The sequence below is a fragment of the Mytilus trossulus genome, chromosome 3 (assembly GCF_036588685.1).
Source record: "Mytilus trossulus isolate FHL-02 chromosome 3, PNRI_Mtr1.1.1.hap1, whole genome shotgun sequence".
Lineage (NCBI taxonomy): Eukaryota > Metazoa > Mollusca > Bivalvia > Mytilida > Mytilidae > Mytilus > Mytilus trossulus.
Window position 1 is genome coordinate 6577713 of NC_086375.1, and position 24758 is coordinate 6602470.

General features: G+C 32.6%; 1 protein-coding gene across 6 annotated transcripts; it reads right to left on the minus strand.

The window, feature by feature from the left end:
* Positions 1-8916: 8916 nt before the first annotated feature.
* Positions 8917-24393, minus strand: LOC134710059 (protein phosphatase 1 regulatory subunit 27-like). 6 transcript variants are annotated; one of them, XM_063570222.1, is made up of 5 exons: positions 24279-24393; positions 18590-18704; positions 14772-15089; positions 13486-13636; positions 8917-10024 (listed from the first exon to the last, which is right to left on the minus strand). In XM_063570222.1, the coding sequence occupies exons 3-5, from the start codon at positions 14947-14949 to the stop codon at positions 9853-9855; spliced, it is 501 nt and encodes a 166-aa protein (XP_063426292.1). In that variant the 5' UTR covers positions 14950-15089; positions 18590-18704; positions 24279-24393; the 3' UTR covers positions 8917-9852. The 6 variants fall into 6 exon arrangements, with proteins under 6 accessions (XP_063426292.1, XP_063426291.1, XP_063426289.1 ...); XM_063570221.1 differs by lacking the exon at positions 24279-24393 and adding an exon at positions 22439-22660; XM_063570219.1 differs by lacking the exon at positions 24279-24393 and adding an exon at positions 22439-22660 and having other exon boundaries at positions 18590-18763.
* Between the last annotated feature and the right edge of the window lie 365 nt (positions 24394-24758).

Genomic DNA, 24758 nt, shown 5'->3' on the forward strand with positions numbered 1-24758 from the left:
TCGCCCATTAACAAGTGTTACTGTCAAGCTCTATATCGCATCAACAAGTGTTATTGTCTATGTCTAGATCTTAATCTCACATTTAGAAGTGTTATTATCAGGTCCTTAATCACCAATCAACAACTGCCATCGTCAAGTTCTAAATCACACTAAGACAAGTGTTATCGTCAAGTTTTTAATAGACCGAGGACAAGTATGATGGAGAGTTGTCGCATTTGCACTCATACCATATCTTCTTATATCTAAGTATTGTCCAACTCTAAACTATCAATATACATTTGTTAATGTCAAGTTCTAAACCACCCATAAACAAGTCTTAGTGTCAGGCTCCTAATCATTCACAGACAAGTGTTTTGAAATTAACTAAAGGAGGTCAAGTGCAAAAAATTTCTTGGTTAACTAAGACATTCGCATTTGCTAAAAAATGAAAATATTCTTTGGGAAAAATCTTATAAAATCAAAAGTTATCTTATCTGACTCAGTGTTAGTAAAGTTCCTATCAAATGACCTTCTATAAAAACAATCATTCAAGGTGGTACCTAACACTACAGGGAGATAACTCTGTAAAATCAACCAAACGTTTTAATTACGTTGTGTTGTAAAAGGAATATTAAGCTTCTTAGTGATTAAAATTGGTGTTTGTCAAACTGCTATATAAACAGTGTAATTTTTCTGACAAAACGATTGGTTCAAAATTTTAGAAATTTTCATATTTTTGTTAAAGGGTCAAAGTATATACTTTCACAAAATTTAATGAAAATTAAACGAGTCAAAATTATTAAGAATCGTTCTTAATTTTTTTGGAAGAATTTAGAAACTTAGTATCTAGTGTAATTGTCATTGAGGAATGCAAGCTTTTAGTAAATAGTTTCACACTTATTTAAACCATAATGGACTGCATAAAACATACAATTACATGAAAACACATTTTGCCAACATTATTCATGAAACATATATTTCTGAAACTTTGTGATCCTTTACAGAAAAAGACACATTCTGGTCTATTTATTGTTGTTCTTTCTGCATTCGTGAATTTAAATGTGTATATTTTACTTCTTTAAGATTTATTTAAAATTTTGTACAAGTTAAACCCATTTTTAAGCAATATTTTGTACAGGTTATAACATGTATGAGGTACTTTTGTACGTGTTATAACTTGTATTTTTGCATTATACAAATTATAACATGTACAATATTTTTGTACATGTTATAACCTGTACAAAATCGCAACTTGTACACGACATATATATATATATACAACTCGTCTAAACATCAACCCAACACTATTAGATCTGTAAATTTGCTTTCGGAAATATATATATATATATAAGTACGTCTGAGTCAGTGACAACTCTACAACAGATTGATCCATCGGATCGCCATCAATGATGGTGATACATGGCTGTGTACATAATGTATATACAACTCGTCTAAACATCAACCCAACAATGTAATACCTGTAAATTTGCTTTCGCAAACTTTTGTTCTTCCCTCGCCGGGATTCGTACCCATGCTACTGCGATATCGTGACACCAAATCGCCTGCACTGTAGCCGTCCCGCTAGACCACACGACCACCTGGGTTTCATAAAATAAAGGATCCTACAAATTAATGTAAGATACAGTCACAGAAAATAACTATATTTATAAGTACGTCTGAGTCAGTGACAAATCTACAACAGATTTATCCATCGGATCGCCATCAATGATGGTGATACATGTGTGGTCTAGCGGGACGGCTACAGTGCATGCGATTTGGTGTCACGATATCGCAGTAGCATGGGTTCGAATCCCGGCGAGGGAAGAACCAAAAATTTGAGAAATTTCTAATCGGACATTAGAAAGTGGTTTTGTCGGACTCTTAATCGCCCATTAACAAGTGTTATTGTCAGACTCTTAATCACCCATTAACAAGTGTTATTGTCAGACTCTTAATCGCCCATTAACAAGTGTTATTGTCAGACTCTAAATCGCCAATTAACAAGTGTTATTGTCAGGCTCTTAATCGGCCATTAACAAGTGTTATTGTCAGACACTTAATCGCCCATTAACAAGTGTTATTGTCAGACTCTTAATCGCCCATTAACAAGTGTTATTGTCAGACTCTTAATCGGCCATTAACAAGTGTTATTGTCAGACTCTAAATCGCCCATTAACAAGTGTTATTGTCAGACTCTTAATCGCCCATTAACAAGTGTTATTGTCAGACTCTTAATCGCCCATTAACAAGTGTTATTGTCGGACTCTTAATTGCCCATTAACAAGTGTTATTGTCAGACTCTAAATCGCCCATTAACAAGTTTTATTGTCAGATTCTTAATCGCCCATTAACAAGTTTTATTGTCGGACTCTTAATCGCCCATTAACAAGTGTTATTGTCAGACTCTTAATCGCCCATTAACAAGTGTTATTGTCAGGCTCTTAATCACCCATTAACAAGTGTTATTGTCAGACTCTTAATCGCCCATTTACAAGTGTTATTGTCAGACTCTCAATCGCCCATTAACAAGTGTGATTGTCAGACTCTTAATCGGCCTTTAACAAGTGTTATTGTCAGACTCTTAATCGCCCATTTACAAGTGTTATTGTCAGACTCTTAATCGGCCTTTAACAAGTGTTATTGTCAGACTCTTAATCGGCCATTAACAAGTGTTATTGTCAGACTCTTAATCGTCCATTAACAAGTGTTATTGTCAGACTCGTTGTTGCTCATTAACAAGTGTTATTGTCGTACTCTTAATCGCCCATTTATAACAAGTGTAATGATCAGGCGCTGAATGCACATAGACAAGACTTATTGTCAAGTTCAAAATCAATTATCGACAATTGCTGTATTTTACAATAAGTCACCTATTCGACTCTAATAAATGCATATACATCCTTAAAAAATTTCCTCATAAGTCAATAGGTTATGACGTTAAAATCTAGTAACCAGTTCAGATTATTAATTTTGAAACAATGCTTCTAAATTGTCTAATAAAAGTCAGTATTAAAAATCTGTACTTCAGTGGATGTCATTTGTTACTGTTGACTTATTTGTTTTTCATTTATTGTTTTGTAAACAAAATTGTCCGTTCTCTCTTTTGGGATATGTCACAAGTTGTCATGACATTGCCTTTTATGACTGGTTATTCGGAATCGGTTTTGCACCTTGTTAAATGTCGTATGGTAACCTATAAATGCTGACATCTACGTCACTTGAACTCGGGTGATAGTTGTCACATCGACAATAATATAACATATCTTTATTTTTCATATAATATAATATAGGGTTATTGTATGAATATTGTTCCGAGAATAATTTTATATTGCACGAGCTTGCGAGTGCAATATATGTTCTACGAGGGACAATATTCCCCAAATTTCATGCAATTACCCTTAAATTATTGTTTAGCAATATAATATGTGAAGGTAAACATTGAGTTAAACTAAGATTTTGTCGTTGATGACTTCATGAATTTTGAAGATTTATTGCACTAGTGCAATATTGGAATTTTTGCACACTGACTTTTTTTTACTTTCTGTGGGAAATATTATATTGCATTATTTTTTAGAAATGAAGATCTGTTCACCCAATAATATTCATATTTCACGAGGGCTAAGGAAAATGTATGTTTTATTCCACTGTCTATGTTTTGTTTACTATCTGAACATAAAATATTTGTAAGCATTCAATATATTCTACATTATCTAAAAGTAAAAATATTAAATGGACATTAAAGTGTAAAAAAACGCCAATCACTCAACCGAAATCCTTTACCCAAGCGCTCGTGGATTCAAAAACCAACATTCTATCAAGACCAAAGCAACCACTAGAAACCACTGGAAACAAGGGGAAAACATGCTAACAACTACACTTTGATTAAAGACTTTATAAAAGAAAAACATGCAATTAAGGTGGTACCTAACCTTACAAGGAGACAACTCTGTAAAAATCAGCTTAACGTTTTAATCATGTTGTTTTGAGAAGCTTCTCAATGATAAAAAAAAATAGTGTTTGTCAAACTGCTATATTACCAACGAAATTTTTCTGATAAAGTGGTTGGTTCAAATTAATTTTTTTATTTTTTTTTATTTTTGTCAAAGGTGTAACTTATGTTTTGTCAAAACTTTATGAAAAAACCGAGCCAAATTAATATTAGTCAAGGTGTTAGGTATCACCTTAAATGAAAGAAATACTAATTTAAAATTTGATATAAGAGATTTAGTGCCAAATATGGTCGCCTCCTTTAACATTGTTTATTTTTTCATTTCCTAAATGTCTCTGGCTAATATTACTAGTCACTTTTCTTTATTTCTACATAGTCATATAAAAACACGTGTTTTTTTTCAGAAACATGTATTGTTGGATTTTGACAAACCGTGTGTTTAAAGACACATATTTGTCTATGTTTGGTCATTCTTTTGTCGTTCATCTTTTTTGTTTTATCGTTATATCAACAAGTTACAGCTATTATAACTTTTTACAATTTAATACACGCCAAAACAAAAATAAAACCCAATAAACAAATAGCATAAACATAGGAAGATGTGGTATTATTGTCTATGAGACAACTCAATCTAAATCCCAAATAGGCAAGTGTAGCTATCAAGTTATGAATCACCCATAAAAAAGATTTACTGTCAAGTTATTAAACAGCAATAGCCAAATGGTACTGTCAGGTTTTAAATCACAAGTGTTACTGTAAAGTTCCGAATCACCAATAGACAAGTGTTACCGTCAAGTCAAAATCACAAGTGTTACTATTACGTTGTGAATCACCAATAGACATGTGTCACTGTCAAGTTATAAATCACCAATAGACATGTGTCACTGTCAAGTTATAAATCACCAATAGACATGTGTCACTGTCAAGTTATAAATCACCAATAGACATGTGTCACTGTCAATTTATAAATCACCGATAGACAAGTGTTACAGTCAAGTTTTACATCACGTATATACAAGTGTTACTGTCAAGTTCTAAATCACCCATAGACAAGTGTTACTGTCAAGTTTTACCATAGCCAAGTGTTACTGTCAAGTTCTATCATAAACAAGTGTTACTGTCAAGTTCTAAATCACCTAGAGACAATTGTTACTGTCAAGTTCTAAATCACCTAGAGACAATTGTTACTGTCAAGTTGTGAATTACCAATAGACAAGTGTTACCGTCAAGTTTTAAACACATGTGTAACTGTCAAGTTGTGAATCACCAAAAGACAAGTGTTAACGTCAAGTCTTAAACACGTGAGGTACTAACAAGTTCTTAATCACCAATAGACAAGTGTGACCGTCAAATCTTAAACACATGTGTGTTACTGTCAAGTTGTGATTTATCAATAGACAGATTTTATTGTCCAGTCCAAATCACAAGTGTTACTGTCAAGTTATAAATCACCAATAGATAAGTGGTACCGTCAAGTCTTAAACACGTGAGTTACTGTCAAGTTCTAAATCACCAATAGACAAGTGTTACCGTCAAGTCTTAAACACATGTGTCATGTTGTGAATCACTTAAAGAGAAGTGTTACTGTCAAGATTTTAACACATGTGTTACTGTCAAGTCGTTAAACACCATTAGACAAGTGTTACCGTCGATTCTTTAACAGATGTGTTACTGTCAAGTTGTGAACACCAAAAAAACAAGTGTTACCGCCAAGTCTCAAACACATGTGTTACTGTCAAGCTGTGAACCACCAATAGACAAGTGTTAACGTCAAATCGTAAACACGTGTGTTACTGTCATGTTGTGAATCACTAAAAGAGAAATGTTACAGTCAAGTCTTAAACCCACATGTGTTACTGTCATGTTGTGAATCACTAAAAGAGAAATGTTACCGTCAAGTCTTAAACCCACATGTGTAACTGTCAAGTTGTGAAAAATAAACAAAAACAAGTGTTACCGTCAAGTCTCAAACTCATGTGTTACTGTCAAATTGTGAATCACCAAAAAAACCAAGTGTTACCACCAAGTTTCATTCACATGTGTTACTGTTAAGTTGTGAAACACCAAAAGACAAGTGTTACCGTCAAGTCTTAAACACATGTGTTACTGTCAAGTTGTGAAACACAAAGAGACAAGTGTTACTGTCAAGTTGTGAAACACAAAAAGACAAGTGTTACCGTCAAGTCTTAAACACTTGTGTTACTGTCAAGTTGTGAAACACCTAAAAACAAGTGTTACCGTCATGTCTCAAACACATGTGTTACTGTCAAGTTGTGAATCATCAAAAGACAAGTGTTACCGTCAAGTCTTACACATGTGTTACTCTCAAGTTGTGAACACCTAAAACAAGTGTTACTGCCAAGTCTCAAACCGTCAAGTCGTAAACACGTGTGTCACTGTCATGTTGTGAATCACTAAAAGAGAAGTGTTACCGTCAAGTATTAAACCCACATGTGTTACTGTCAAGTTGTGAAACATACAAAAAAAAATTACTGTCAAGTCTCAAACACATGTGTTACTGTCAAGTTGTGAAACACCAAAGACAAGTGTTACCGTCAAGTCTTTAACACATGTGTTACTGTCAAGTTGTGAAACACAAAAAGACAAGTGTTATTGTCAAGTCTTAAACACTTGCGTTACTGTCAAGTTGTGAATCACCTAAAAACAAGTGTTATCGTCAAGTCTCAAACACATGTGTTACTGTTAAGTCGTAAAACAACATTAGACAAGTGTTCCCGACAATTCTTTAACACATGTGTTACTGTCAAGTTGTGAACACCAAAAAACAAGTGTTACTGTCAAGTCTCAAACACATGTGTTACTGTCAAGTGGTGAACCACCAATAGATAAGTGTTACCGTCAAGTCGTCAATATGTGTGTTACTGTCATGTTGTGAATCACTAAACAGAAAGTGTTACCGTCAAGTCTTAAACCCACATGTGTTACTCTCAAGTTGTGAAACACCAAAAAACAAGTGTTACCCTCAAGTCTCAAACACATGTGTTACTGTCGAGTTGTAAAACACCAAAAGACAAGTGTTACCGTCAAGTCTTGATCACTTGTGTTACTGTCAAGTTGTGAATCATCTAAAAACAAGTGTTACTGTCAAGTTTCTAAATCGTCCATAGCCAAGTGTTATTGTCAGGCTCCTAATCACACAATGGCAAATGTTTTAAAATTAATTAGAAGAGATTTAGTGCTGAATTACTCTTGGTCTAGTTAGACAGTTGCGTTTGTTAAAAATTGAAAATATTCCTTTTGGAAACATCTTGTAAAATCAAAACTAATCAAATTAGACAAAAGTGTTGGTAAACATTTTATCAAATGACCTTGTATTAAATAAATAGTCATTTCATTGTTAAAGTGCTGGTAAACTTTGTATCAAATGACCTTCTGTAAGAAAACATATAAAATTTGCAACTTGTTCAATATGGTCGCCACCTTAAACATCGTTTATTTGTTTTACTTTCCTGGATATCTCTGACGTAAAGTTCATGGCTAAAAGTATTTGTCATCTGTGTTCTTTCTTCTACATAGTCATATAAAAACACATGCTTTCGAAAACATGTGTGATACGTAATACACAGGGACAGAATTGTCCATATTTGGCCTTAGTGTTGTCGTCCATTGTTTTTCATGATATAAACAGTTTACATCAATAATAACTTTTAACAATTTAACTGGTTGAAATAAAAATACCAAATTGAAAACGCTCTACAACAACAATATAACCAAATAAACAAATAGCATAAAAAAAGAAGATGTGTTATGATTGCCAATGAGACATATCTCCACAAGAGACCAAATAACACTAAAACTATAGGTCAACGTACGGCCTTCAACAATTAGGATCAATTAGCAAAGTCTATACCGCATAGTCAGCAATAACAGGCCACGAAATGACAAATGTAAAACAATTCAAACCAGAAAAATAACGGCCAAATTTATGTACAAAACAAATAAGTTACATAGCAACAAACGACAACCACTAAAAACAGGCTCCTAACTTGGGACAGGCACACACATAATATAGCGTGATTAAACTCGTATGAAGGCGCCAACCCTCCCCTAACCTGGGACAGTTATACTCGTGCTTCTATAGATACACATTGTTTTAACACCCTACCAGAAATGACTCCCAAATATTTGTTTAATAAACGTATTTTAATATGCAATATAAAGCCAAAAATCACAAGTGGCAAATACTTTTGTCAATGCATATTGCATATACGGAGAGTTGGTGTGTTCCTGTGACGAATACAGCATGTATAGATAAATAAAAAGTGGCCCGGTACATACGTTAGATAATTGTTCGCATAGCACATGTTGCATGTACTGAATGTTCCTTTGACCTTTGACGAACACAGCCTGTATATCAATAATAAGTGGTGTTTTTTTACGAACTTATTTGGTCTGTTGCTTTCGATGTGTATCATACTCACATGGAAACGATAAATAACAGTAGTATACCGCTGTTCAAAACTCATAAATTGATTGAGAAACTTTAATGCACTTTGTACACAATCAAATAAATAAGTTGCAATGGTTTAATTGATGAGATTAAAAGATAATCATTTAGTTCCAGAAAAACATCCTGTAATAAAAAAAACAAAACCGGATTACAAACTAAAACTGAGAGAAACACATCAAGTATAAGAGGAGAACAACGACACAACATAAAAACTATAGGTCAGCAATCAGCAAAGACCATTCTTTTTTTGAGAAACAGAATATGCATATAGCAACTCTGTATTAGTTGAAATTTGTTTTGACTGTTACTATCATAAAGCTACCTTGAACTCGTTGCCAATAGTGCCAAGCATTTAGAGTTCGATTTGTTGTAGTGGTTCCAGGGGGCTGGGCGTAGATTACCTCTTTTTATATTATGTTTTTTCACGATTTATAGTTGTCTAAGTTTTCGATTTGTAAAAAGTAAAGTGTGCATGTAAATAAGTTTGTAGATCATACAAAATTAAAATAAAACAAGAATAGTTACAATATTTATTAATATTTGATAGGCGTACACGGCCTATAAATATGTGAAGTTCTAAAAAAATATGAACAAGTAAAATGAGGAAAATGAATAATGCATAAAATTGCTAAAGCCTTCTAAAACCATTCTGGTCAATGAAAAACATTAAAAAAAACCAAGAATTGCTGCCTTCGCTTTTACTACCCTTTTCTGGCAAAAGATAGACAACTCTAATGAAAAAAACACAGTGTCTTACCCAATCGCATACCGATATCTATGTACCTACTATTTGTGATCCACTTTACAAACTCCACTTTTAAATTAATGCATTTTGTACACAATCAAATAAATAAGTTGCAATGGTTTAATTGATGAGGTAAAACTATAATCATTTAGTTCCAGAAAAAAACATCCTGTTATAAAAAACAAAGAGTGTCAACATTTGTGATATATGAAAATTTATTTTGGTATATTTGTTATGAATTTTGAATCAGAGTATATCAACTGCTGTATTTGTATCTTAGAGCAACAAGAACATGATAATAATTGAGCTCACAGTACTAAATTTCCTACGTTTGCCTTTGAGACAAAATCGAAATTTGAGGTTATAAACACCAATAAGATATACGCTTGGCACAGATTTGTATGGTTTTGGTCAAATTCAAAGTATGAACGCTTTTTTCGTTTCATAACTATCCTGCAGGCCAATGGTTACTCTGAAACTTCCGAACACGGACAGATAATGTTAATTCGAAATGTGTTTCGATGTACATTCTAAATGATAAATCATAAGACATTTTTCTCCGTTGAAATGAACCGTGACACAAACACATCTGGTATGACCAGAATAAAATTGTCCGAGATATACATGTACGTTGTGGGATTTCAAAAGAAAGAAGAGTCCACTGTCATTCATTGCCCGACAATACTTTGATTTCCGTGATTTTCTACGTCATGAATTACAATCGTCCAGATCATCTTCACTAGACTGACAGTCGTCCTGTTGTTTGTTATTGTCCAACATGACACGGATAGTAGCAAAATCCGAAGGATCTACTAAATCTAAAGGTCTTTCTCCTTCATCTGTAAGAATGGTCCTATCTGCTCCATGGTCCAGTAATATTCTGTGAAAATAAAAAATGCAACTGTATCCACTAGGTGGTTGACTAATTATCTTAATAATAAAACAAATGATAATATTTTTTTACTTGCGCAAGTATCTATAATTGTTTAATATTAGACTATATAGGAGAAGAAATGTATATTTTTTGTAGTGTCAGTCTTGTATAACCTTTTGTCTACAAAAGACTAGTCAGTGACGCTCTAATAAAACAAATGCCGAAAAGGCCATAATAAAGGACGACGTTAAAGAGCATTGAGGGCACAAAATTCCGAAAGGTTTTGACAAATAAAGTATATGTATAAGGTCATTTATTAATTGGTTTAGCATTTAACCAAAAAACACGTTGTTTTCCTCAACGGTATTCGAAACCAAGCGTATGTAACATCAATTCGTTGAAACTCTGCCTGCATATCTCAAGATTGTATAACCTTCGAGAATATTAAAACCACTATGGGCCTAAATAGAATTAAAAAAAAAAAAGTTAAAAGTTATTAGTGCAATGTGAAATAATGGTCAAGACTCTCAAAAAAATGTTAATGCCTTTATATGTTTCAAAAATCAAGTCAATGTCTTGTGTTAAGGCACCTGTTAAATTTATGACCAGATTTCGAGACAAAAAAATATGTATATACTAGTATATAAGAAATTAAAAAGACTTCTACAGAAGTTCACCTTTCATAGATCAGTATATTCTTAGGTATTCAGCGGGAATATTTATAAACTTAATATAAAAGGATCTCTCATACCAACACTTCTTACAGTTTCTGTGTCTTAAATAATGTTTTTATGAAATAAGGGAACAGTGTATTATGGAATATGTAACTATATATAATTAAGAATCGAAATGGGGAATGTGTCAAAGAGACAACAACCCGACCATAGAAAAAACAACAGCAGATTTGAAGACCTGTTGGTAACCTTCTCACCAACAGGTCTTGAAGGTCACCAACAGGTCTCCAATGCAGCGAGAAATTCCCGCACGCGGAGGCGTCCTTCAGCTGGCCCTTAAACAAATATATATATTTATACTAGTTCAGTGATAATGAACGCCATACTAAACTCTAAATTGTACACAAGAAACTAAAAGTTAAAATAATGTATATGCAAATTTAATTTGGAAGGACATACTGAACAGACATTCACCATTGTTCACAAGCAATAAGTAAAAGAAGATGTGGTATGAGTGCTAATGAAACAACAGAACTCTCCATCCAAGTCACACTTTGTAAAAGTAAAGCATTATACATGTAGGCCAAACTCCAAAGTACGGTCTTCAACACGGAGCCTTGACTCATACCGAACAGCAAGCTATAAAAGGCCCCAAAAATACTAGTGTAAAACTATTCGAACGGAGAAAGCCAGTTAAAGTTGAAGTTGTCGTTCTTACATCAGTATTTTTGTATTACCATTTATGTACCTTATTTCATGCAAATATGTTTTGGTGATTTACAGGATGACATGTTTCGCTGTAAAGTCTAGTGTGGGAATTTATTAATTACGCTTCACTGGTGGTACATTGATTTATAATGCTGAAGTGGGTGGCACATTGATTTACAATGCTGAAGTGGGTGGCACATTGATTTATAATGCTGAAGTGGGTGGCACATTGATTTTTTATTCTTAAGCGGATGGCACATTGATATATTATTGAAACTTGGTGGCAAATAAGTATATTTTTATGACCAGTGGTCATTAATACATGTAATATTATTATAAACTCGAACACGGTACAAATAAATGATAAAATTGAAGAGAAAACATGTAACACAATTGTTTCATATTTTTCATGTCTAGCCAGTTAAAGTTGACCATATACGGTATGGTGGTTTTTCGCCTGATTGAAGTCTGTTCGGTTGCCTATCCTTGTGTTCATCAACTTCATATGAACTTTTATGGATAGTTGTCTCATTGGCAATCATACCACATCTCCTTTTTTTTTTATATAGATACATGTATATATGACAAGGGAGGAAAGTTTATTCTGGAGAGGATTGTGATAGTTGTCGCGGAGGAGTCAAAACAGGGTCGTACATCAAGGACATGTGAAATCTTCATCCAAATTCAATGTGATATTCAACACAAATAAATAAAATATAAACTACTATCCAAAGAGGCTTTTTCGTAGCCTTTCTTTGTTTTATGTATTTATAATAGACTTTTTTTAAAGAGCTCTCGAATGATTTTAAACAGTTGTGATATTTCAGATAATCTAAAAGATTCTTATTGTTTAGATTCACATATAAATGAGGCAGACCGATAGTTGATACATATAATTTCCTTTTTTAGCGATCTCATTAAAACTAAACCCCGTTTGATCAACCGAATAATTTTTTTTTAAGCTTCAAGTGATCTCCCTTAAGTTAACCCGTTCTTTCTTTTCAAAGAAAAAATATAGTTTATCAAGATTTATAAATCTCTATTTCCTATTAAAAATGGGGCAAGCTGAGGGAACTTTTTAAGACGAAGCAGTGCACTCACTATTAATTAGTGGGATATCACTTCTGTTGTTGAGTATATATCGGCTAGAATAACCTATCAGTCGGCCTTCAAACACAGATAACTGTTGTCTATTGAACCAGATGTATGTTGGGTAATTAGGGCTGGAAAATGCATTAACTTTATATCATTATAAACACACTGTAACGCATAAATTCCATTTTGTAATAATTTGGCTTCATTTCAAACCAGACATTTTTATATAAAACTGATGGCTGCTCACAGCTATTGTATATCAACAAAATTTTAACAGTTTCATCTTCAAAGAAAAATAATTTATCTAGGTTAGCTGTACTTGACTGGTGTTCGTACGATGTTATTATCTATGGGACGCATCTACTTAGGATATAATTGCACCATGTGCTATGCATATAATCTATGTAGAATACACAATTCTAAAGTATACAAGACACTGAAGGCTATGACGACCGTGCCAAAAAGCCTGTATAAAATTCTCAATTCTGTTTATGTGCAAAAAAAAAGAAAGAATGGAACATGGTCACAGGCACTCGTCTCAGAATTTTTTTTACTATATATACCTTTATATAAACGAGGGTATCAAGATACCTTTGATTTACTTGTCTTAAATGTTTATCCTGGTCAAAGAAAGATAACTCTAATATTTAAAATGTCTTGTAATTTTAAGTATTACATTTGTCTCATAATAAAGGTGGGGGCTGCATGGCCCCTCTCTAGAAGCTATTTTTTTGGTTGATGCAGGGCTCACAGTCTTCTTTTTTTTTAAATCCTTGACTTGTGAAGTGACAAGCGTAGGAACACTGCGATTTTCCTCACTAGTATGTATACGATTGTAGACTTCTGGTAAAGAGATTCTAGTATAAATATATATGGTCAACCGTCAGCGCACTTTTAATCATGGTACACTGTGTTTACTAAGCAAAAGTTTTATTTTATCCTTAAAATATGTTAAAAGTTTCAGTAAATGAGTAGCAAAACATAACTTACTGAGCTATTTCGGCATGCCCCTCTGCGCATGCGGCATGTAAAGGGGTCCAGTAATCGTCGTCTTGTTTGTTGATATTAGCACCATGTTCTACCAGTAATCTTACTGCCATTAAGTTTCCATCTAAAACTGCTTGATGCAATGGCGTTAAACCTGTATAAATCATAGCAACATCATTTTAAACTAATAAAAACTATGTACCGATTTCACAGTAAGGAGAATGTAGAAACTAGCGAAGCGACGTTTTAAAAGTTTTACCTCTGCTTATTGTTTTAATAGTATGTGTGTTAATTTCATTTCAAAATCAAGTATGCAATACTTTTCCCAACTGTTCTTTGGGTCAGATTACTGGTAGCTCTCCACTCTGCATGATTAATTTGTCTACTGCTTGACGTGTGAGATACCAGTATTTGACTACTTCAATGACATGTGATATGTGGCCACTGAGTGAAGGACACGCAAGAGATCTCTGTTTGTTGACATACGCGGAAATACTCGTCCTCTGAATAAACTGAGTGTTACATACTAGTCTGTCGAATGACGTGGACTATATACATTGACAACCCCTGAATTATAGGCTTCTGGGGGAGAAACATAGCATAACTTGACCGGGTCAAACAATTTTGTGCGTCCGTAATCAGAATTTACCAGCTGTTTACCGTTTTATGGCTAAACCTAGTTGCTTACTTTACTACAAATGCACTTGTGTGTTTCCCTACATGACAAAGCTTAGTTGAGTTGCCTTAATCGGAATATATTTGCTGGTTTCCGTACATGACCAAGATAAGTTTACTTTCCTTTATCGTAATTCAGTAGCTGGCTTACTTATCTCGAAAAAAAACTAATTACACTACACTTTCATTAGAATTGAATAGCTGGTTTCCCATGCATTCTCGACAAAGCACGGTGTACTAACCTTAACCGTAATTCACTTGCTCAGGCGCGGATCCAGAAGGGAGGGTTCCGGGGGTTGCATTTGAATGGGGACATGTAGTTCCCCTCTTTGTCCTGGGTTAGGACCCCCCCCCCCTTTTTGGAAATGGCTGGATCCGCCCCTGCTTGCTGGTTTTTCTTTAATGGAAAGTACTAGTGTGTTTTACACTTTAATCAGACTGAAGCATAGTGAGCTTAGTCATGTTAGTTTAACCGAATTTACCAGTTGCTGGTTTCCATTTCTCGATAAAGCTTAAGCGTTTTTACTTTCATTAAAATTTACCTACTGGTTTCCTTTTCTCGCCAAAGTGCTTACCTAAATCAGAATATCTTGCTGGTTATTTTTTATACTGACCTGCATCATTTATTCCACTAATGTCAACTTGAAGACTGGCTCTCCGTAACATTGATCCAAGAGCTGGAATATCATTCTCCTTTATATTATCCAAGAATACAAGTTCATCGGAAAATCGAACTTTAGGACGAGGTTTGGTGGGATTTTGTTTAGCATACAAACTAGCACGCCGACTCATTATTCTCGATCGTGCTGACGCGCGTGTCTAACACACATGAAAGTTTACAATATAATCGTGTAGTGATTTGTTTACAGTATGTCTGTTCATTACATCTTAACAGTGTCAGATTTCATCTTCTGTATATCAGCTCCACATACCTAAAAATAACAACCACAAAATATTCAAAATTGCATTTTTCAACGCGTAATTTAATTGATTTTTGGTATCTAGCGAGTGCAGCATTTGTTTCACCTACTCTGATAATTGGTTCAGTTATATGGTATAGAATTAATCAAAATTGCTTCTCGGTTATGAAATAAAACGTTTCGTATCGGACAGACCATTGATATAAGGATACCACTTTATCTATCAAATACTGAAATAAGATCATTATTGTTGTCAATAGAACTATTCAATACGACACCCATTGGTTATTACACTGCTAATGTGTTCTTCGGATGCAAATTTCGATATATACAAAGCAAATTATAGTTATCTCAGATTTTTTTGTGGATAAATTGATTTAGGGAGATTCATATAAAAGATATAAAATCTTGTTTCCATGACCAAATCTGACATCTCATTTGAATAACATCCTTATCATTGGTAAATAGAGATTGAGTATTGTTTACGCAAGCATTGCAACATCCCATCAAAATATCTCAATATTTTTTGCGAAAGATATAAAATTTTATTTCCATGACCAAATCTGACATCTCATTTGAATAATAGCCTTATCATTGTTAACGACATATTGTTTACGCATGCATTGCAACAAAGATGAGAAGAATCCCATCTAATTATCCAAAACACTTATTTCTTTCAGATATAAAACCTTATTTCCATGACCAAACCTGACATCTTATTTGAAAAATAGTCTTATCACTTGTTTTTACGAATATATTGCAACACCCTGACATCAGATGGATCCAATTCAAATAGTATCTCATTATTTTTTTCTAAGATATAAAAAGAGGTATGGTAGTTTAGCCAATAATATAATAATCTATTAAGACTAAAGGGCAAGGGTGTAAACAACAGTTTACCAAAATTGAAGAATGTACATGTATTGCCTAGTAATCTATAAGTTATATAAAAAAAAGAAGATGTGGTGGTATGATTGCCAATGAGACAAATGTCCACAAGAGACCAAAATGACACAGACATTAACAACTATAGGCCACCGTACGGCCTTTAGTCAGTTTCTTCTATAATCTTTAAAGGTTTGTATGCAATAAAATAAAAGATTGGGAAAAGTTGGCAGGGTGAAAACATAGTTTCTTAAAAGTGACAACTCCCCCTCCTCTTCCATGGCTCCTACGTCAGTTCACAATGGCACATTTAGACTTACATGATTGGGCCTTTGGTAACTTTCTTTGTGAAGTAAAATCATGATAATCATACAAAAGAAATTTAGATATTTTAATGCAATTCATTCAAATTTGTATTCAAAAATAGTTGTTTTCATATAAAATCTATAGAACATCACAACTGTCTCGGGATATTAGAACACATTATATAATTTACACACTACAGAATTTCAATTTATCGTTCATATTTGAAGTGTGCGGGACAGACAAAGGATTTTAACAAAGATCTTTATTGATTTTATCCGTTTTTGTTGCACTCTAAACAAACAGTGAAAGTAAAATGCGAATTCAAATGAAAATTTAATTTAATTCCATGTTCTGTAAAATGTACAATTATTCTTAACATAAAAACGCACATGTTAAAGTATAGTTATAATGTGATTGTCGATCAATTTAAAAGATCTGAAATTGAAATAGTTTTATTGTGTTGGAAAAGAATGCACATTTGAGTGAATGACAATCAAGGAACAATATGAAATTCATCAAGGAAATTGTGCTTTTGTTGCTGCTCGTCATCTTGATGTAACCATATTCTCCTGCTTTTTTATACATTAATTTGGCCGTTAGTTTTCTCGTTTAATGTTTTACATTTGTGATTTCGGTGCCTTTTAAAGCTGACTATGAGAAATGAACTTTGCTCATTGTTGAAGGCCTATGGTGACATATAGCTGTTCATTGCGTCTCTTGTGGAGAGTTGTCTCCTTAGCAATCATACCACATCTTCTTTTTTATATTTCATAATTCATTATATGGGAATAATTAAATAACTTATAACCTAACTTTAATCATGATAAAGATAAACATTTCTCTAAATGTCATTATGAGTTAATTTGATTTGTATAGTTAAATGTATAATGAATCCGGATCGTTTGCCCTTTTGGGACCATAACCAGTCAGTAATGAAAAACTATGTTTGATTATATATACCTGCTTTCCTTGAACTCGCTTCTATTTTTTCTAAATTCTTATACCCATAAGCTTAAATTCTATATTCAAGACGAAATAGAGAGAATTTTATATCAAAGAGACCACAAGTTGACCCTTGACAGAAAGTTACTCATCTTTGTCATTTCATACGTAATACCTTATATTTTAAGGCTAAATTCACTCGACTTGCGTACCCGTTCAACCCCCTAAGTAAAACAAAGCAAAACAATAATACTGAATGTCAACAAAAACGAACAAGACTATTCATTATATTGACCAAGTGTCCAAGAGGAATGTTATTGCTTGTTAATTAATAAATCACAAAGGTAATAGCTTTATCAACATAATTCGGTGATGAAATGTACATAGTGTGAGCCAAGGCTCCGTGTTGAAGGTCGTACTTTAACCTATAATGGTTTAATTTTTAAATTGTTATTTGGATGGAGAGTTGTCTCATTGGCACTCACACCACATCTTCCTATATCTATATAGTTTTGTTGTCATGTCCACTATATCGTCCAAGTACTGGTTTTAACCTCAGTTGATCTGATAGGTTTTCAAGATAAAATTGTTAAAAGTGTTGACTTTTACAAGTTTTTACGTCAGTATTTTATCAGTGTCTTTTGATCTTTAATGGTGTTCCTTAAGTTCAAATAAATAACAAATACGTAAATGTAAAATTAAAATTTAATGCATTAATCTGTCGTTACGGGAGAGCTGATTCTCATCTGCGTTTTTTTCTGATTTATCAAGAAGATAAATTGTAAGAATTTTTATGAACCCCAAGCAGTTTTTAATGTTTCATGTAGATGTATATGTATCGTCCGAACAATGATAGGTTAATTGTAGATGAAGAGATAAATGGTATTATAATTATATTTACATACATTGCTAAAAACTCATATACAATCAAAATTGTTAAAGATCAACTTCAAAACATTTCGATTTGATTTCAATATCACCAGTATAGAATCATTACTTATAACCTCTTATAATATTGATATTTATAATATAAAAAATGCATTCATTCCTAACTTTATCTAAAGTAAAACTTTTAAATAACATCTATATTTGAAAATGAATATATGTAGGGGTTAAATTGTCCAGTGCTTATTTCATTTTTACATTTTCATAAAGAATGAATGATGGAAATAGATTCGAGCGAGCGAGGTTTTATATTGAATCATTTTTCTCTAAATTCATAATTAAAAGCTATATTGACAGTAAAATATTCATTTGAACGACTCCATCCTCCAAATTAGACTAATTTTTAAAGATATTTGTAAAATTTTGTCTTGTCTTCTTTCCAACATTTCATTTATTTTGCAATTAAATTGTGAAAGATAAAAATGACTACTTACTTCGCCTAAGATTATATGATCGTCTTCCTTTACGAATTATCTTTGTATTCTAAGCCTCCTATAACCTCTGAATAAAGGAAAATAATCCTACATGTGCCGGCTCTTCTTATAACCTCTGAATAAAAATAATAAACCTACACGTGCACCTTTGTTCTCCGACTCCTCTTTTAACCTCTAAATAAAGGAAAATAAACCTACGTAACACGTGTGCACATGCAATGACGTAATTTGAATTAAAAATGTTCAAATCACAAATATTTTCTGTAATCTAAAGTAATATAACTCCAGTACACCTGCTTGTTCAGTGTAAAGATCTATACCTCAGGGACAATACAAACATCTAACTCCGATCAGCTACAGGTAATCTCTACGGAACACGTTATTAATATCTCTACTTTCATATCATAGAATTGTGTTTTAATTACAATTTCGACAAAAAACACACATATAACAACACAACTATGTGTAAATAATAATTGTAAACGTCTAGATTTTACTTTGGTGTTAAATTCAACACTTCTTTTGATAGTTTCCTGATCTTAAATCAAAATATTAGTAAGTATCTGTTCAACTATTAACTTTGTTATTGAAGAGAATTTGACGATTTGTTATTGACACGAGTAAAAAGAAATTCGATTTATAACTTGACGTCTAGATGTTAATATTCTTTGGTTAATTAAACCGGGATCATTGACGGTAACGAGACGTATCTTTACACCGAATATTGAAAATTATAATTAAGTGTATTATAGATCAAGCTTCAAAGTGAAATGATAACCGATCTTAATTGCTCGAATGTGTTTCAGATTCGTCGTTTAGTTTGAAGTTAAAATGGTATTCAGGTTCTTCAAAGTGAGCTTCAAAGAGGCTTTACAAGTATATGCAGGATTTTGTAAAGAGGTGGTTCTTTCACGAGGATCTGTGTGTTCTGACAAAATTGTTTAGCTTTTATTCTGTACATAAAAAGATATATTCCGAGGAGTTATTTTGCGCAATGTTTGAGATATGATTTTTAAACGCAAAATTTAAGAGTTAAAAATATGCGATTGTATTGTATGTATATAATCAAAAGAAAAAAATAGGAACGTTCCTTAATCTGAATCAAATTGTCCGACTTGTTATGACATTAAATCAGAAATGTGCAATCATAACACAGACAACAAGTTCGTTTTCATATGGCGATGTACTTTCGGAGTCGATTTTCTATTCATTTTCTGTATGGTCCCATGTAAATGGATTTTCGATAGTAGACGCGCAGCCATCTTGGATTTGAGATTGGATCATCCTAGTACGTTAAACAATGATAATTATACATGTAATTACCCATATTACATCTATGGTTAAACAGATACATGTATTATAAATATTAGGGAGACAGTGAGACAGCAATCTCATTAGACACCTATAGGTAATATAGAACATTGACACGAGTTGTGTGCGTTCAATATAATAGCTGTCCTTGTTAGTCTGAATAAATTACTAGTTATAGAAATCATCAATGATCTGATAAACCAAAAATAAATTGAAATAATAATAAATGAAAATTTACAAATATGACAAAAGACAACGATTTACTAAGTTATTACATTATAAAAAATGTTGTTCTAACAGGATTTTATTCAATTTCGTCTGTTATTTATGTATATTATCGCAATGTTCCTGATATTGGATTTTTTTTTATTTGCTTTAAAGATAATTATGTCAAAAACATCCACAAGAAGTTAGAGAAACGAACCTTATTTTCATCTGTAATCGAATTGCATGGTGAAGAAATGAATATTATACGACAAAAGTATGCCACTCTTACCTATATTTGAAATATTCCTATACGATAATAATAAAAGAAATAAAATGCATATTTTCAAATTTCGTCTGATGGCGTACCACTGAGTTGTATAAAGTTACTTGACAATACGACGTTTTGTATGTAGAATACTCCCTGCTTCCAATATCGTTTTACATCCGAGGAGAATATAAATAAGGTTAAAATTACATTACATCTCTAGAATTTTGCTCTCAATGAATGGAACATCAATACAAAACAGCTTAATGGTAAAATAAATCTAATTTACCTTTCATTTCAATATCAAGAATATGGAACAGCTTTATATAGTTATTGTCCCATTAACATGTTAACCTCAATTCAAATCTTTGTAACATATCTAGCGATTTGTTAGAATATCTATTATAAGGAGCTACATCCATAAACTTTGACCTTACAATAGAATTTGTTAAGTTGTTAACATCCATATAGATGTAAACTTTTATTTAATGTGATCTAACCAGAAAACGTTCAATGGTTCTGAACATCTATATTGATGTTAAATGTATCTAATGGATCAGAATTATTGTTTATATAGCACTTGTACCCATTCTTATGAATGGAAACAGATTAATTTGAACTAGATGACATATATATCTGACAAGTATTTCTCTATAGTACTCACGATGCAAGACATTTATATGGGGGTATAGGATATAGAAAGTACTTTTAAAATCAAATGTGATGAAGAAATGCCTATGTGGTCATTTTGGTCTCTCGTGGAGCGTTGTCTCATTGGCAATCATACCACATCTTCTTTTTTTATATACATAATGCCTATGTGGTCATTTTTGTCTCTCGTGGAGAGTTGTCTCATTGGCAATCATACCACATCTTCTTTTTTATATATAATGCCTATGTGGTCATTTTGGTCTCTCGTGGAGAGTTGTCTCATTGGCACTGAATCATACCACATCTTCTTTTTTTATATATAATGCCTATGTGGTCATTTTGGTCTCTCGTGGAGAGTTGTGTCATTGGCAATCATACCACATCTTCTTTTTTATATATAATGCCTATGTGGTCATTTTGGTCTCTCGTGGAGAGTTGTCTCATTGGCAATCATACCACATCTTCTTTTTTATATATAGTGCCTATGTGGTCATTTTGGTCTCTCGTGGAGAGTTGTCTCATTGGCAATCATACCACGTCTTCTTTTTTTATATATAATGCCTATGTGGGTAAATGTTATTGAAGCCATGGACCTATAAGAATTATCATAGAGTCTGGTTTAGATAGGAGCGCATTCTACTTAAAGATTTTACAGCAACAGCATATTGGAACAAATCATAATTAAGTAGGCTGAACTATCCTTCCAATTTGGTTTGTTTATTGATCAATTGGTTATTGTTTGCTTTAATTCCAGTGGCAAATATTTCAGTGCATGTTCAGGACGAGAACAAATTAACAACAAATACAATAGATCCTGCATATATAGGGATGAAGGTCGAAAAAATAAAGGAACAATTGAACGAAATATTAAAGCAGTTTTCGAGCTTGACACACTGGTTAGCTCTAAACACACTAGTAAGAGTTTGACACATTTGTTAGAGCCTATAGCTGACACACAAGTACAATTACCCAATGCCTAATGTTAAAGAGTTTGACACATTGGTTAGAGCCCGGGTATCTGACACACAAGTACAATTACCCAATGCCTAATGTTAAAAGAGTTTGACACATTGGTTAGAGCCCGGCTATCTGACACACAAGTACAATTACCCAATGCCTAATGTTAAAAGAGTTTGACACATTGGTTAGAGCCCGGCTATCTAACACACAGTTACAATTAGCCAATGCCTAATGTTAAAGACCTAGCTGTTCAATTTCCATAATATTGAGTTCATTAGACGTGTACTCCAAATCTTTAATTTTTCATAAACAGTTATAAATTTTATATAAAATCAGAATGTTGTCTATGTTTTGTAGAGGTTTTTGTTGGACGAATTCCCACGTAACATCTTCATTCTGTCAGAGAATGACACCTGTTTATCAAAACTTACTAATAACAAAATAACAAAACTCACCTTAGCATATGTTTAAATTAACTTTCCCAATCTAAAATTTCAGTGATCAAACGTAAGTTCCAGTGATAGGTTCAACAGTTTACTGCAGATTAACTTCGCTCTCTGCAAACCTTAGATAATGGTTAATAGAATTGGGAAGTCTCTCAATAAACTTTCACAAATAGAAAGTGGTCGCTAGAAGATAACTTATCTCGACTTCCTCTCAAATCTCAGAACAAGGCTAAATATCGTCACAATTCAAAGCGTAAATATTTAAAAATGGTTTTGCTCAACTTCAATAACTTAGATCAATTTTATTATTGTGTAAATATGAAGAGTGATTTTTTGCTGTCATATTATTGGATAACAAGCTATTTAAAGGTAATTGATGACAGTACTTATTGGAAATCTAATATATCTTAATCTCAGCGGCGATCTTCATAAAAAGGCTGTGACCATGCTACGTAATCGGTTATTGTAACCTATACATTTCATGCGTACCTAACTGAGGCTGTGTACATTATTAAATAAACATCTTTGCACTTGAAACATTTCATTATTTTGGAATTATTAAATGCAGAAGGATTTAGAATTTCTTTGATAATATTGAACTGTTGACAGAAATGGATTTGAAAAAGGTTTAGAAAAAACGTCTCTATACACGACCCCAGAGCGAATCATCAAACATAAAATATATTTGGTTTGGACTTTTTTATTTTTAAGTTTTGAAGATCTTTGAATGACTTTCTTTGTCAACTATAATAAGCATTATTAATAAATACAATTGAGCACGAAACAAAAACAGAAACGAGATTGTTTAGTAGCTACATTAAACTAATGTCAAGTATAAACTTTCCATTTCTACTGAATTTAAATTTACTATATTTATGATTGCGTGTTGTTCCCTATCCACATCATTACTTAAGTGAAAAGTGAAATTGATTTCCGCATTAAGTGATGAATTAAACATTTTAATAACTATGAATCCGTACGCACACAACACGCGATCTCATCTGATCTTCAAGTTCTTATTCTTTCAATATGTGCATTTCCTTTTTATCATGTTATTAGAAATATGCAAATCTTTGCCCATGGATAAATGCAAGTTATGTTGACAACATGTGTTACCCATTCTACATTCTTTGTCTTGCTTGTTACGTTCGAATAATTAACATGGTTCTTTAATGTGTTCTACAGGGCACATTTGCTGAACAGATGTTACGAGCAAAAACATTACCCGAGATCTAAGAGTCGATTTGAGATTTATTATTACCATGGAAGTAATATTTAGATATAACTTCCATGTTATTACATAGACTGTGTTTGGATATACGCCTGGGGGTACCTATGGTTTGGTATTTTATATACCAATAGATTAAGCGTATACACAAACACAGCTTATGTTACGATGTCGGTCTATGTTTGGTGTTTTTAAATAACTACTTATTTATTCTTTAAATTTATTTACCATTTTTCTCTCTATTCTTTATTTAATTTGATCATTCATTATTCTCTATGTGGCCTATTTTTTTCTCTGTTTGTTAATATTCATACACTTTTGTTTGTACTATTTGCCCTTTATTATTGTATACCCCATCCACACCCTCATATAAGAAATTGATAACTGAATGATATAACAGAATACGATTACTTAATGAAAGTTTTTTTCTGCATCCATGTTGAAATGAAATAACATTAGCCAACTATCAAGTGCCCCCTGCCATGAACAGAATTTAAAACTTCGTGTATGTACCCTAGCAAGACAAGCTATTTAAAACTAGAAATTTCAACGTTACCAATTTACGTATAATAAAATATCAAGCGTTAATTTGATAAAAATGTCAACAAACCTCGTACTTACAATAGATGAGTGTAATAATTGGATCCAAAAAAAACACGATGAAATGTACTACACGACAGATGTTATCAATAAAGTAATCGATTTCAGGTGTTGTTGATTGCATTTATTACATCGATCCTGATACACATTAAAAATGTTGTTTGATCACAAAATTACATCAAAAGGCTAATCAACTCCAAGTTATGATACTAGTCCTGAAAAAAGGTATAAAACTGTTTGCCTTTAAACGTTAAATTACCAACGATTTATCAATCAAATGAAAATTACCAACAATTTATCAAATATTTACAACACATTCTTTTTGTTTTGATTTAGATTAAAACAACAGGCTATTAAAATTTCAGCAAATTGGGGTTTTATTACATTTATTAATGTCATTGTCAAATAAGCCAAGGGCAAAAACTCCTGTAGTCGTTATTACCAAACTTGACCTACATTTTGCTAAATGAAAAAAAAAAATCATCAAAATTTGATACGTAA

Bases quoted from the DNA above. Each gene is read 5' to 3' on its own strand.
- LOC134710059 (XM_063570222.1), bottom strand. From the start codon at position 14,949: ATGAGTCGGCGTGCTAGTTTGTATGCTAAACAAAATCCCACCAAACCT. The intron at 13,637-14,771 runs GTCAGTATAAAA...TGATTTATACAG, and splicing joins TAGTGGAATAAATGATGCAG to GTTTAACGCCATTGCATCAA. The intron at 10,025-13,485 runs GTAAGTTATGTT...TTATTTTCACAG, and splicing joins GGGCATGCCGAAATAGCTCA to AATATTACTGGACCATGGAG.